Source organism: Belonocnema kinseyi, chromosome 4 (assembly GCF_010883055.1).
Source record: "Belonocnema kinseyi isolate 2016_QV_RU_SX_M_011 chromosome 4, B_treatae_v1, whole genome shotgun sequence".
NCBI lineage: Eukaryota > Metazoa > Arthropoda > Insecta > Hymenoptera > Cynipidae > Belonocnema > Belonocnema kinseyi.
Window position 1 is genome coordinate 136,728,478 of NC_046660.1, and position 16,231 is coordinate 136,744,708.

General features: G+C 33.4%; 1 protein-coding gene across 2 annotated transcripts in view; it reads left to right on the forward strand.

The window, feature by feature from the left end:
- Nucleotides 1-16,231, forward strand: part of LOC117172006 (protein kinase C-binding protein NELL1-like) — a 588,191-nt gene that overhangs the window by 469,252 nt on the left and 102,708 nt on the right. For both annotated transcript variants that reach the window (XM_033359723.1, XM_033359724.1), the window contains exon 4: nucleotides 3,918-4,200. In XM_033359723.1, coding sequence (XP_033215614.1) covers nucleotides 3,918-4,200 — 283 coding nt within the window. The remainder of the gene's footprint in view (nucleotides 1-3,917; nucleotides 4,201-16,231) is intronic.

The window sequence follows — 16,231 nt, forward strand, 5'->3', positions numbered from 1 at the left end:
GCTTCAGTTCGGGATTTCAGATTGTTATTTGTTAAATTATTATTTGTAATTTATCAATGAAAATGACTAATAATAAATTTTACTATTATACATTCATACCATAATAATAAATAAATTTTAAAAAAAATTTGCTCGGAAAAAGTTACGAAAGGCAGGGGCGGAATCAACACTTACGGGCCTAAACAAAGAGGAGTACGTGATTCGAAATTTCAGAAAAAAAACCTGTAGGAATTTATGTAGAGCCCTATGTTATCTATATTATTGATCATCTTACTGCCATTTGAAGCCTACCCAGTGAGCACAAAACCATTAACATCCTATGAACGTCCTTGGGACGTTCCTAGGGCGTTCAATCAACGTTTATGAAATGTGAAATATCCTAAGTACGTCTTAAAGACACAGGACGTTCTCGGATAATTTTTCATACTGACATTAGACGTCTTAAGAGCATCTCTAGTATCTCCTAAGACATGTTCGAAAAAATGTCATAGGGATAACCCAAAGACGTCTCTAGAACATACTTAATGTTTTTGTCCACTCGGTACTTATGTGTACGATTACTACTATGAGGAGACTTTTTTTGCAACTGATGTCCACATAAATTGAGATGTTAATTTTACTATTTAAAAGATTAAATAAAATGCATTGAAGAATTTCTAGACATTTTTTTTTATTTCGAAAAATTTAACAGTATAAAAACGTTCCTTAGTGTCTTATATTTTATTTCTCAAATAGGAAACTCGATATCTCAATCCATGTAAACGCAAGTTGTTGCCAACAAAATGTCGCCGTGGTGGGAATCGTATAACATAAATAAATATCACATGTACTTAAACCATTATACAAGGATTCACTTACCACAAATTATTTTTTTTCATTGGTTTACACAACTAAGTGCTTAATCAAAGAAGTAATTTGTTACAGCCTAAACTGCTATATTTAGTCTTCAGTGCAACAGTGGATTCTAAAAATGTATAAAAAATAAAAAAATTATTATTAATTTCAACAATTAAAAAAAATGTTAAAAATTCGCTATTTTATGCAAACCTGTGCCTTTCTTTTTTGACAAGTAATATTTTTCACATGGTTCAAGGGGTTAAACATAATGAAATACTTTATTCAAAATATGGTAACCTCCAATTTTAAGTTATTTTTAGCCCTATTTGACTACTAAGAAAAATCGTCGCTTACGAGTTCCACTTGACGGTGAAACGAATTCTCCCGTCGATAGGCGGCGCTACAATAATACTGTTACACAACGGCATTGAGTCTTATGGGGTATATCATCATTAATTAAAAATAAAAATATTCCCGATCAGTTCTGTTCACGAAATTAATACTGATCATTCTTTGATGTGCAATTGATATTTAGAAAATATTGAATTCATTACGAACAGGACGATCGTAGCGCCGCTATTGGCCGACGGATAAATTTCACCGCGCAAGTGGAACTCGTAAGCGACAACAGCTTTTACAGCAAAAGTTGGAAATTCGGATATGGCTGGCTCTTTTTCTTTAAATTATTAAGAACTATACCATTTTCAGATATTTCATTTTTCTTTTGATGAAAAAAAAAAATCGTGATATCGATTTTGGGTTAATTTTTTGCTCTTCAGAAAGCAAAATAATGTGAACTTGCACTGTGAACTTTCTAAATTAAAATCAGTGGAATTTCACTAATGGAACTAGCCAGAAGTTGTCTACCGAGAATCAGCAAAATAACAATCAATCAATTAAATAAGCTTCACTGTTGAATCACTCCATTACACGCGTTGTATCTGACGTATACACATTTGAGCGTTCTTAATTACTGTATAGGCGCGTGGAGCGGGACGTCGTGCCCTTCCCTCCAATTCCTCACCCTCGCGTTGCTCAACAGTTCAGTCAATCTTTGTTTGTAATATTTCCATTGCCTACATCGTGATCACGTGATAGGTACCAAGTTCTTATGTTGAGTCCTGCGTTTTTTTTGCGTTTATACGTTCATGTTCTTTGAGGTTCCTCTTTTACAAGACTGGCTGTATACTTAGTTTCAATAGACTTATTTATATTTAGTGTACTTAGTTTTAATAGACATAGTTTACTTTTTGACAGAGGCATCATGTCCATTAAAAGGACCAGAATTTAATATTTTTCTAAAGTTTTATACATTAATTTTCTTTGATTGACGAGTAAACATACACAGGTCGGCCTCCGAATAGGTGACTGGGAAGGAAGCGTTTTCGCGAGTTGAGCTTCCCCCACTACAAGACTCAGTCGTGGCATAATCTGATTTTTCGTTTGCCTTTTTCGATCTCAAGGCATTTGCTTTGAATAGAGTACAGCTCAGAAGTGACTTTTTATCAGCGTTTTAACACACTTACATATAACTTTTTGATACATGTTTTGAAATTTTATCAAAATTATAATTGAATATTTAATAATATTCTTAATATGTATATTTTACGTTTTTAAATATAGATTTTATTTATTTATTTCATATACAAATATTTAGATAATGATGTACGTACATATTATATGTTCAAAAAAATTAAATAAGTTTACAAGAATGAATACTTAATATGTTATGCGCATCAAAGAACCAAATAAAAATTTCTATTTAAATATCTTCATCTAATAAAACTTCTAAAGATGACTTAAGAAATTCAAAGGAATTGTTGCTTTTTTCATTATATGAAGTATTTTGGCTTAAAAAAGATTCTTCTATTGAGATCTAACTCAAATTGTATACGTACAAATTAATACAAACCAAAATTGTAAACGTATGCCAGTTTCAGCTGATATACTGTAATATAATTAATATAATTGATTAATTAATAAATATTATAATTCATACGGATTGCAGTCATAATCTGTTAAAATCACACTAAAAAAGTTATAAAAACACGTAACATCTATATCAATACAGTTTACTGAAACAAAACAAACCAAATGATCGCACAACTCGCCCAGTCGCCTATTCAGAGTAAATGCCCGAAGATAAAAAAAGGCAAACAAAAGATCAGATTATGCCTCGACTGTGTCTTGTGGTGGGGGGAGCTCAGTTCGCGGAAACGCTTCCTCCCCAGTTGCCTATTCAGAGGCCGATCTGTATTATTTTTTGTATTTACGGCCTTCTTTATTTGTCAGTGCACCTTTTCACCTGGAAAATGCGAAAAATTAAGTTTTATTATTTATCTTTTCAAATAACCCTATCTAACAGATATGACGCGTGCATGGGTCTTCCACCAGGCGGCGCCTGTAATGGAGCGTTAATGCGTGACAGTTTCTCGTGATGCATGCTCCAACGGTAACTAGAATCATAAAACCAATTAATTTTTTCAAGTATAATTTTTTTAATCAAATCCCCCACGGACATAGTTAAATTCTATAATTGAAACTCATTTGAATGAGATTATGAACTGAAAACATAATAATGAAGTAGGTACGTAATACGGATTTTTTAGTAAATAATAAAAGCTTCACTGATATTAATAGTGGAACCCTGAATAAATGATAGGAAAACTAAACATTTTACAAATTGTAATTTACAGCGAAGTACTACATTTTTTGTTTATTCTGAAAAAAACACTGGAACACCGATTTTATTTTATAATATAAAAATTATCAAAACTATAGTGGAAATTGAATTTACTTGATTACTTTTCATGGTAAACTTGAAATTGAAAATATTTACCATTAGTTAGAATACAATCAATATCACAAAGACTATGTTCGATAAAAAATTCATGTCCTAGGTCGTGACAAGACATTATAAAAAGTAACTTTTTCTAGTTGTAAGTTAAAAATTACATTAAAAGGCCTTCCTGAACATACAAATTTTGAATTTATTGACAGCCATAAGCATTGTTGTTTACATTTCTCTTAATTATTAGACAAAATTTGTTCGGGTCCTAATTCAGTATTTTTACATTCAGGTATCTGGAGCTGCAGAGCAGTGGTCGTAGAGACGAACTGCGACTTCATTACGTGTCACGTCAAGACGGGGCTGTTCATGTTGAAGAATTTCCTTTTCGGTTAGCGGACGGAGCATGGCATAAGGTCGCCCTTAGCATAAGCGGCTCGCAGGTCGAGCTCTTGATCGACTGCCATCCTCTCTACAGACGCCTCTTGAGACCAGGCCCACCCGACACGAACTTTACTCTACCTCTTCTGCAACTTTGGATAGGCCAAAGGAACGCGAGGCATTTTCTATTTAAGGTGCGATTAAATAATTTCTTTTATTCTTAACTCTTTGAGGATCGCAATTAAAGCAGCAATACAATTTAAAACTTATTAGCATAATCACGACCAGCAACCTTAAGTGAGGTTAAATCCGATGGCAAAACCTTCGTATTACCTATTTTCTAAGTTATTTCTGAATTTATGAAAGTCATATAAAATTCTTTATTTAGTTGCCTTCTGTTATATGCATGTATATAATTGATAATAATTGTAAACTCATAAGTGTTCCCAAATGCGAGGGATATGTTTCATTAATCAAGTATCTCTGCAAAAAAAGTTCAATTGCAATCGATTGACTGCAATTGCGAAATAAAATCGTCAATCGACAATTTTGGTAAAATGCAATTCATTTCAGGTATGGCGAATTGTATTAAATGTCCAGTGAAATATAACTAGTACACCTTTCTATTGTAGTGGATCGTTCATAGAAAAAACTGAAAATTCGGTAGTGTTGCGGCTCAAGTAAAATTTTTCATCCTTAATAACTGAGAGTCTAAAAAAACACATTTTTTGGATTTCCTTTTTAATTCTTTGATATCCGATATAGTTAGGGACGAGTGCTGACGATATCAACTGCGCATTTACTGAAAAGCGCAGAACTACTTGAAATCAATTAACACTATAAATAATTATACAGACAAATATTTAAAAAAGATTGTTCTTTTTTCTTTAACAAATTAAATTAAATGATTAAGATACCTAAGCTCGTCAATTAATTTATTATAAACGTAATATTGTGACTGCATAATGTATAAATTGAAATGGGCTTGCGCTTTCCATAACATGCGCGGTTAAAAATTATGGATTTTTAACAACAACTTAAAAACTGTCATTATCTACGTTGAAAGAATCATTAATCTCTATGATTTTGTAAAATCTTAAAGTGAGTTGACGCAGAAAGTGAGTTCTCTAAAAAAATTAAAATTAGAATATATACCTTGGTATTTTGTGGAAAATTTATCATTTTGGGTACATTGCCGGTAAGAAGAGAAGAATTCAGAAAAAATCAGAATCTGAATTCTAATTAGTACGCGAATTTTTTTCTTTGAAAGTTCCACCAAAGAGTAGAAAAAAGGAAAATCTGTTCTTTTTAATAGACTTCGACAAATTTTATGAAAGTCTACTGAGAGGAGTTAAAAACTGAAGGAATCCAAAAGAAAGAATATAACGAAAGAGAATAATGTCACGTTGAAGACGCAAAACCTAGTTCTTGTAATCAATTTAAAAAAATTCAGTTATAAATATAAATTAATTATGTTAATAGAAATAGTTTTTAGTAATGTCAAAGAATATTTTTATAATTCTATTTAATGATAAATAAATTTTGTTCATCTGGCACAACATTATGAAATAAATTTATTATTATTTATTATGTTATTAAATCTACAATTTCATTGAAAAATAAAAAATATTATAATTAAAACAACTACACCGTTATAGCAGACAAAAAAATTAAAATTTTTAAACTTATATTCCACAAAAACGAATAGAAACTATGCACGTGTACTTTTTTTGTGGACAGAAGTGTGGAATTAAAAATAACCATGAGAGGTATGTCTACTGTTTGGATTAAGCGGAATTAAGAAAGTGGAAAATATCTACGCCTGTATGGAATAAAACACAAGTGTAAATATTTAAGGAAATAAAAAAAAATGGTTTTAAAGACGAACCTATTCTTTCGTTGGACACTTCTCCCGATGAAAGATTAGCACATTTAAAAAAATTAAATAATGCTCACTCTTTCGTCTAAATCTTAAAATATTAATCTTTCTCTATTCTTCTCTACTTACCGGCTTTGTAGTAAGAGATTCCTTTTTGTTGTAGCTGCCTCGGAACCGAAAATTGGTTCTAATACAAACACGAGTTTCTTATGTGTCAGAAAGTCTGTGGAGCCGTCTATTAAAGTAAATTCACGGTTCTCATTTTAAAACTAACGTTTTAAATATTTTTTAGTTGGAAATCAAGTTGGAACGGTGTCCCACAAAATGGCGAAATCTGTGAAGCAATAAAATTTCGTTATCAAGATAAGATGAATCGGGATAAAGGTTTAAAAGTTGTACTTTAAAAATGTTCTGGGCCGCGACAGGACAATGGGCAAATGTTTGGTGTTTTTAAAAAATTAGGTAACTACTATGAATAGTGGAAGTCAAAATTGTAGCAATTGCGTGTACTGGAAAGGAAGCCGACTGACTGTGACAGACAGCTGCTGTCGATAAATCTACCCTTATGGATAATGCACTGTCGGCAAAAGCCTAATCTGCATGCTGTTGCTACCTGTTGTGACTCTGGTTAAATATTCACTACACAATAATATTAATCGTATTCCCAGAATCAAGTCAAAAGAAAAATACAATAGATTTCTATTAGTAGGAAGACAATTATGATTTAAATATCTTACACAACAAAAATACGCCAATATCTAGATTACTGACATTAACTTTTTATATACTCTGGTCCACATACATTGAGATATTGAGTTTTGAGTTTGAGACAGAAATATAAAATACTCAATGATTTCGTTTAGTACAACATGTTTGTATTCATAAAAAAATTACTCTTCATATTTTTTAATTTTGCAACTATAAGCATTTTTGACGAGATAAATCGTCTCCAGTGCCCACAATTTATTTTATTTTCATTGTTGCTTCAACACATCAAAATAAATATGTGAGACGGAATGTCTATAATTCTATATTACATAATCATGAGTTATACAATTGAGCCTCCCGCGATCAAAATGGGACACGCTCGAAATGCCTTGATTTCAGTTGGCCTCTTGGCTATTCTCATTCTTGACTTTTTCAAGTCACATTTTCAATTTTTTGAAGCATATATTAATAGGAAATGTTATTCCACATATTGCTTGCTCTAAGACCTTCAATAATAGGAATGTCGGGATAAAATTTCTAGGGAAAAAGCATATTACTGTTCCGAAAATCACAGTAATGATAAAACTTCTTTTTGCAAACATTTTTTATTAATTTATTTCCGACTCAAGTCCTAAATCACGCATTGACACTTTCAAACGCTTCGTATCGCTAACGAATTTCGAAAAAACTAAAACTTATCGTTACTGAAAATTCGAGGAGAGTTCAAAGAAGTTTTTTAAAAACGGCAAGTGATTCTGACTTGTGGTTTCCGAATAAGAAGATCCAGTTTTTTTTGTCTCACATTTATTTGAACATGAGAATTTGGGAATAATAAGTAGGTACTTCTCCCATACAAATAAAACTCAACTTATAAAGTAAAAAATTAATATATTTTGAATATTACAAGTTAAATCGAAATTTTGTGCCACTGAATTTAAGCGAACACGTTTAACGAGGTGTGCTCTGTGTCAGGTCGAAGAGCTTGTAATGAAATTTTAAGAGCAAAAAGTACGCAAGGAAGAGCGCAGTTAGACAGCTTGCGAGAAGGGGAGAGCGAACGCGTTTGACGAGGTGTAATCTGAATCAGGCCGAAGAGCTTCTAATGAAATTTTGAGAGCGAAAAGTACGCGAGAAAGAGCGGAATTAGAGAGCTTAGGAGAAGGGGAGATATTGGAAATCGCAAATAGTGGGGAAAATAGTGGAGTTTGATTGGTTTGACAAATGGCAAATAGGATAGGAACGAAAGGCCAAGATGTTCAAACATCTGGTAAACCTAGTTAACTCAATTCTAGGAAGGTTGTCCTAAAAGGCTTAAGATTGTAGGCGAGATGAAACGATAATTTTACGAAAGAGAAACTTGTAGACAATAAAGCGTACGAAGTAGGGTTAAGCTATAAACCAAAATTTTACGATTCAATGTACACTGCAAAAGGGACTGCTTCTAGGTGGACATACAATTGAGAGATGAAGCACATTCCTACAGGCAGTAAACAAGAAAAGTTTCAAAACTACGGATAAGCCGAAGGGGAAATACGTGCGTAAACCAGTAATGACAAATATTCAATAACATTAATAATAAAAATAAGCTGAGACGTAACATACTGTGATCTTTGAACAATCTAAGTTCAAAATCAAAAGTCGAGGTTACGTCAATATGCGAAACTGGTTAAAAATATAAAATGATATCAGAAATTTCAGATCGAATTTCAATTTCAAAAAGGTAACAGCAGCACAAAATAAATGCAATCAAGCGTGTCCATAGTTGATCAAATGATGAGTTTTTTCCACAGCTATTCAATGGGAACATGTCACAATCTTTTCACGTAAAGTTCGTACTCGCCGGTGCTCGTTCTCAGGGTAACTACCGTGATTACTCAATCTGCTTCTGGCTGGACGTCGATGATGCGGCCCATTGACCATTTTAATGTTAAAAGATTGTCCTCTTGGATGAGAACCAAAGTTCCAACCTTAATACTGTGGTTGGAAGTGGACTGCCACTTGTTGCGAACAATCAATTGATTAATATATTCTTTCTGCCATCGAGCCCAGAATAAGCAATTTGAAAAGACCATCCTGAATCTTGGGACCAACCATCAAAATATCATTAAGGGATATGCCAGACGATGTGTTCACGGAACCATCGAAGACTATGCGAATTTTGTTGTTACGCTATCTTCCTTCACTACAGCGTGATGCGACAGATAAAACCCAACTTCTGAGGCATAATCGACTTCATAAAGCGATTTACGTTTCTATTTGTTATAATTGAAATGAACTTCGCATGATGTTTCTTCAGCGGAAAGTACTTTTAGAGCTGAAATTTCCTCTATTTCCCAGAATCTAGTGAGATAAGTATCTGGAGCGTTTGCGAAAACTGAAAACTGGCATTGAATATTTCTATCAGACGGAGGGAATCTATTTATCTCTCCAGCAATAATCTAACCCAGCTGCTTTTTTTGAAGAATACCATTGGGATAATTTTTCAAGGCTATTTGGCCGACACGCAAAAGCTTGTAAAAAAGCTTGTCACCGATAAGAAGATCGACACTGAATGGTCTATGAAAATCTGGATCTGCCAAGGAAGTGGTTTTTGGAATTTCTAAAAGTGCCAGATTTATAGGGGTCAAAAGCATTGCTTTCGACATACTAAGAACGACGAGAAGTTCTATCGATTTTTGAAATTTATTGAATAACGATTTCACATTCGCTGAGACGGAGTGAATTATTTTTGTAGATCTGTCATGAAGACCTGTTACAAAAATATCGACAGATTCTCTAAGCAACTGTAAAAAATCAGCTGCTCTTTCAGTGATAGATTGAGCCTAAGAGCCAGAATCTAAAAACAAGCGACAAGTTTCTGACTTTCCTTAATTGTTAACAAGGTCAACGACGGCAATGGCTAACAGAGCTTCGGAAGAAATCTGTGCTTGATAACAACTGGCCTCAGAACTAGGATTGGAAACTGTAGATTGATTTTCATCAGATGCCTTGATCGAGCTATTACTTGGCTTTTGTTTGGAAAAATGCAAGAGTGTATGTTTTTTATTACAAATATGGCATTGCTTGGACGGACATTGATCAACATGATGATTTTCCACAAACAATTCAAACAAAGAGAAGCCCTTTTCACGACTTCGTACCTCTCATTTGGCGATAGATTTTCGATTTTTTTACAAGAAAAAACATTGCATTCTTCATTGCAACAAGGACACAAATATTTTGTGATTGAAATTGTGTAAGTTTATTGTGAACGATGATTAGGAAGACCGTGTGATGAGACATTTTGGTCAGACGAATTTGATTGTTACCCGATTGAAAACCCGAAGCATCTTCGAATTGAGCGTGACGCTGCAAAAAAGTAATCATTTCTTTCATAGTAGGATTCATTGATTCGCTAGTGAAATCTTCCATTTTTCTCGAATAGAAGGAAATAATTTGTGTCTAACTATAACTACCAAAATTGTGTCCCAACATTCAATGGGTTCTTCCAAAGCTTCCAGATCACGCATGTGCTTTTGCAATTGATCTAAAAAAACACGAACAGGGATTTTGTTTGAACTTGAAGGAAGATCTATTAAAGCTTTCACGTGACTTTGGCGTATCACCTTCTGATTATCGTAGCGATCTTTCAACAATTTGCAGGCCTCTTCATAATTTTCTGCTGATGATTCAATTGAAGAGATAACGTCCGCGGCTTCATCCACGAGACAGCCTTTCAAATGATACAATTTCTGAATGGCAGGAATGCGGGAATATTGATCAACAAGTGAATTGAATAAATCATAGAACCCTAACCAAGCATCAAGTTTTCCGTTATAGGTTGGTAAATTAATTTTAGGCAGACTTGAGAAACCATAGGGAATGTTCAAAATAGCTTGATATACGGAACTTTGAGACGAGTTCGACGATATAGGTGATTGTGACGTAGGGCCCGGACCTGGCTCCGGCGAATTTGGTGTTTGACTTGATAAAAGATTAGCGGCGATAGTATATGTTGCATAATACATTTCACCCATTTAATTTCTGTATTGCTCAGCAAGTTTCCTCATCATCGTTTCATAAGTAGTTAAAGTGCGGTTTACATTTTTTTGCTGGTCTGTAAGGAGCTTTATTTTATCTGATTTTGAGAGGCTTCGAGAGCTGGTTCCCGAGCTTTCGCGGAAACTTCATTATAATTTGTCATTTTTAAATAATTGAAAAATAACTAACAAGAACAGACAGAAAAATGCATAATGAGAGGATGTGTTAAGGAGGAACCGGTGGTACAAAAACTTACTGACATTTGATGGCGATCAAGAATAACGAGAGCTGCGATGATTGCAACTGCGAATACCATGGCGACGACTACGATGATGACTCCAACGACGCCTGCGATGATGACTGCGAAGACGCCTGCAATGACAACTGCGATGACGACTGCGATGAAGACTGTACCAGATTTCATTATTGATAGAAACTCTGGAGTACGATTGTCCAACTCAATGGATAATGTTGAAGTATTCACTTCAATTAACACCATTTTAAAAAATTTTTAACGTTCTAGAGTTCAAATGTTTGAAACACACGCGGTGAAAATTATTCATAAATCCGGATAATGAAGGACCATGTTCTGTCTCGCGTTTATTTTAACGTGAGAATTTGGGAATGATAAATAGGTACTTTTCACATACAAATAAAACTCAACTTATAGAATATAAAATTAATATATTTTGAATATTAAAAGTTGAATCGAGATTCTGTGCTACTGAATGTAAGCAAACGCGTCTAACGAGGTGTGCTCTGAGTCAGGTCGAAGAGCTTCTAATGAAATTTTGGGAGCAAAAAGTACGCAAGGAAGAGCGCAGTTAGAGAGTTTAGAAGAAGGGGAGATTTTGAGAATCGCAAATAGTGGGTAAAATAGTGGAATTCGATTGGTGTGACAAATGGCAAATTGGAGAGGAACGAAGGGTCAAACTGTCTAGGCATCTGGTACACCTAGTTAACTCAATTCTAGGAAGGTTGCCCTAAAAGGCTTAAGATTGTAGGCGAGATGGAACGATAATTTGACGAAAGAGAAACTTGTAGACAATAAAGCGTTTAAGATTCAATGTACACTGCGAAAAGGTCTGCTTCTAGGCGGACATACAATTTAAAGATGAAGCACATTCATAAAGGCAATAAGCAAGAAAGTTTTCAAAACTACAGATAAGCCGAAGGGGTAATACGTACGTGAATCAGTAATGACAAATATTAAAATATATTAATATTAAAAGTAAGCTGAGATATAACACAGTTAATGCGGTCAAAATAATAATTTCAACAAAAAATTTCAAATCATTTGGTTACACGATTCCGATGAATAAATTATTTGGATTAATAATAATATTGAATTCATATAAGCAAAAAATAAATATTTATTGAAAATTCGATGAATTTTTTACATTTCCGAATATAATATAACCTTACCAAGACATGAGCGATTGAAAGAATAGAAGAAAGGATATTCTCAACCTTCTTTGTGCTCCTGTATTCTATTTTCCAATTAAAACAAATGACTACGAATCGTGCTTTGTTTTGATCGTCGTGTCAACAGGAAAGATCTTCGCCTCCGCAAGATGCATTCTTAGAACAAGCTCGCACGTGTATCGGCTGAGCGTCAGGTCTTAATTTAATTGCTATTAGTAAACCACAAGCAATATTAGTTGCAGTTTTCCAAAAAACTTATTTGAACCCGCCTTGAATTTTTAGTAACGTTAATTTTCACTTTTTTAAAAATTCGTCAGCGAAACGAAGCGTTTGGCTCTCACTTTCGGCACAGTTATATGCATGTTCTCTACCAATTTCATCCCGATAGTCCTATTATTGAAGGAGTTAGAGTGAGCGAAACGCAAAAATGTAATGGTTGTCAATTTTGCTAAACAGTGATAATTTCGTGATTATCTCGAAAACTACAAAGGTTAAAAACTTTTTTCAAGGAACAAAAATATGTGGAATGCAATTTCCTAACAAATATTCAAAAAGAGCGAGTTCACGACGGCTACCTTCATCACTTACACCATTTTTCTTTGTTTAAACCACGTTTATTATTTCAAAAAGAAATTAATTATTTATTTCAATTTCAGTGATATTATTGTTTTCGATAATCATTCATACTTCTCAATAAACAGAAAAATAGGAAATCACAAATTGAATTTTTTATTTAAATTGAACATTTACAACAAGGCATGTGGCAGCAGCATGCAGATACGACTGTAAACGACAGTGTATTTTTGCAGTATGATTGAGATATCGAGTGCCAGGTATCAGCCCACAGTCAGTCGGCTTTCTTCTCACTTCACGTCATTGCTACACTTTTCCACTTTCATTTTTTCGCGGTAATATTTTTTTTCAAAAGACCAAATAATTAACCAATGCCGTGCCACCGTGAAATCCCTTTCAGAGTCCAAAAAATGTTCAATTTGTCCTTTTATAACCGTAATCCCGATTTATTGATGAGCAGTAGCTGAATTTGAATTCTTCACATATTTCGCCTTTTTTTGACACCGCTCTAAGAGCCAAGATAAAACGTTAAAGAAATGTTTAAGTTTTCTAAAAACAAAATGTTGCGAATAATAATACTGCCATACATGAGTTTTGCGAATGAGATGGCACGTAGGTTTTTCCGAATGAATTTTTTGTGCTGAACTCGAACCTGGGTTCAAAAACTTGCTATCACGTCACGTTTTTGAGAAAATAGGGTTCAGCTTTGTAATTTTTCAAAAATGGCTAAAGACGCTGTTTTAAGGGGTTTCAGCACCTATTTTCTCAAAAGGGTGACGTGATGAGCAGTTCTTGAAACCAGATTCGTGTTCAGCACGCAAAATCCGTTCGAAAGCACTAGTTGCCATCTTATTCGCATAAAAAAATTAAAATTTGCAGGGCAACGTAATTCAAGTTTCGACGTCTTCAGTTTTTTGCCTGGTGTCGTTGAATTGAACCTCTCAAGTCACACTTTTTCTTAAATCTGAATGTCATAAATAATAAAGACGTCGCCAGGGGGCAATCGCGATCAAGATCATAGTTTTTATGTGCTTAGGTGGTACACGTATAAGTTTCGTCGATAAGTTACAAAAAATCGAGAAAAAAAATCATGAAGATCGGTTAATATTTGTAGTGATAATGTGAATCTTGACATTCTATGCATTTTCACCACAGTTTTTTAACAAATTCAGGCTAAAGACGGTATTGTTTAGAATTTTTTCCAAATACATAATCCTTAATCCATGCATAGAGTATTTCCAAGTATTTTGTGCGTAGGTCTGACTTTTATTAATAATTTATAGCTTATTATTATAAATTAATTTATTTTCTGCGGAATAATTAGTACTTTGTAAAAAGAAGCCTAAGTTGCTCAATAATTTTTCCCCGTGAACCGTACAAAAAAATTATTTTCTGCAATTGATGACATAATCAACGAAAGGCCAAAGTACTTTCTTTAAAGATATTCAGCAATCGAGTACTCGGGTTTGAATTATTAGGTTGAAAGGTTGAATATTTTTGACTTAGTTCCTGTATACGACATCTACATACTCATATCTTCAATCACACCGAACCAATTATACAATAAAATCATTACATTATAGATTATAATCTAGATTGTATGAGCCGAAAATACATATACAGCTAACACTGCGCGTTACTACTACTGTTTTTCCCTTTGTGATTATTAATCAAAGTATAATCATTTTATCGAAAAAAAAACGGCTTTACTTACTTCGAGATATAGTTATTTCGAGATATGTCATTTTGTCTTTATTGCGGATATCAGAATGGAAATCGCGTCTGAATTTTGAGGCCACATGATTGAATACTTTTATCTAATTTTTTGCATATCTCATCTAAATAACCATATCTCGAAGCAAGCAGAGCCATTTGTTTAATAATTTTTTGTTATGATTAAACAGGGAAGAACAATGGTAGTAACGCGCAGTGCTAGCTGCATATGCATATACGGCGCGTATAATCTAGATTATAATCTACAATGTAATTATTTTATTGAAAAATCTACTCTTTGTGCTTCAAGATACAAGATTAAGTTTTTTTACAAAATACTTAATATTCTACAGGAAATAACTTAATTTATCAAAATAAACTATACATTATTAATAAAAGTCAGACCTATGCACAAAGTACTTGGAAACACTCCACTTATGGATTCAGGATTATGTATTTGGAAAAATTCTAATAATACCATCTTTAGCCTGCATTTTTTAGAAAACTGCGGTGTACATACATAGAATGTAAATATTCACATTATTACTGCAAATATTAACCGATTTTCATTAATCCTTTTTCAATTTCTTCTAATTATATAAATATATTAATTCTGTTAATTGAAATTGAACTAATCAATAATTTCATAATGTCAATTTTTATAATTGGCCAAAATCCCATAAAAATTCCCGAGTTTATTTCTTCTGTACCATTCATCACCCTGCGGGGTCCCTGCTGACTGGAGTTTGACAAGGTTGAGCAGGCTCTCTGCGGAAATGCATGTACAGCTATTACTGTGTGTCAGTGCTATTTTTCTCTATTGCTCTCTATGGATTTGATCATTACACAAAATATAAACAATTGATCGAAAACCCGGCTCTGCTTGAGTTAAGATATGGTTATTTAAATGAGGTCTGCACAAAATTAGACAAAAATATTCAAACGTGCAGCCTCAAAATTGGGACGCGATAAGACAATCTGATAGAGGGCCTTAAACAGTCGGCTTTGTCCCTTCTCAGAGGTCGTGCACATAATACATCACATGATTTTATTATGTATGAAGGAAATTTTTATTCTCATCTTTATTTAAATAAAGAAAAAACGTGTGAAATATTATGTGTACGACCCTTTACCATATATGGCTATATTGGAAAGTGACACAAAGTACGCAGAATGTTTATAGTTATAACCAAATTGTTAACGAAGTATTATACAGCAAACAAAGTAAGTGTTTGAGATTTTTGGTATCAGCAAAGAGAGTGAATTGAATATTCACTGAAACTTTTTTATTTCTATGCTATTTTAGGTTAAGCTTATATTTATTTTTCAGGTATCAACATTTTTGCAACTGATATCAACTAAAATTAATTCACGAAATATATTAAAACGAGTCCACATTATGTTCTAATAAACATATTCTAGTAAAGTAATCGATTTCACAAATGTTTCTTAAATGAGCTAGAACGGGGAACAATAATGCATTAACATTGTGGAAGAGTCGGAAGATGGACTTTTTGCATGCGTGAGTGCACACCATCTAAAAAAACGGTAGGAAGAAATATAATAGGTAGACGTTCGAGTAGAATCTAAAGGGGGGCTCCAAGGTGGGTGAATTGGACTTGATTACATATTTTCTTTGAAAAGGAGTACAAATATTCTATTGAAATTAATAAAATTATAATTGAAGGTGGAGGACTTAAAATAAAGTCACGCAGGCGTCAGAGAAAAGCAATACAGGTCGAAAGAAGAAAATGTCTGATTGCCCCAGAGATTGGCACATCCGATTGTCACACTCACTTTAATCAGTGCGGAAACGTTTAATTCTTTATTTAAAATGTAATCCATTGCGGAAATCTTAAAAAAATTATTATTTCAAAAAAAGTGTCGTGCCGCGACTGCACTTTACT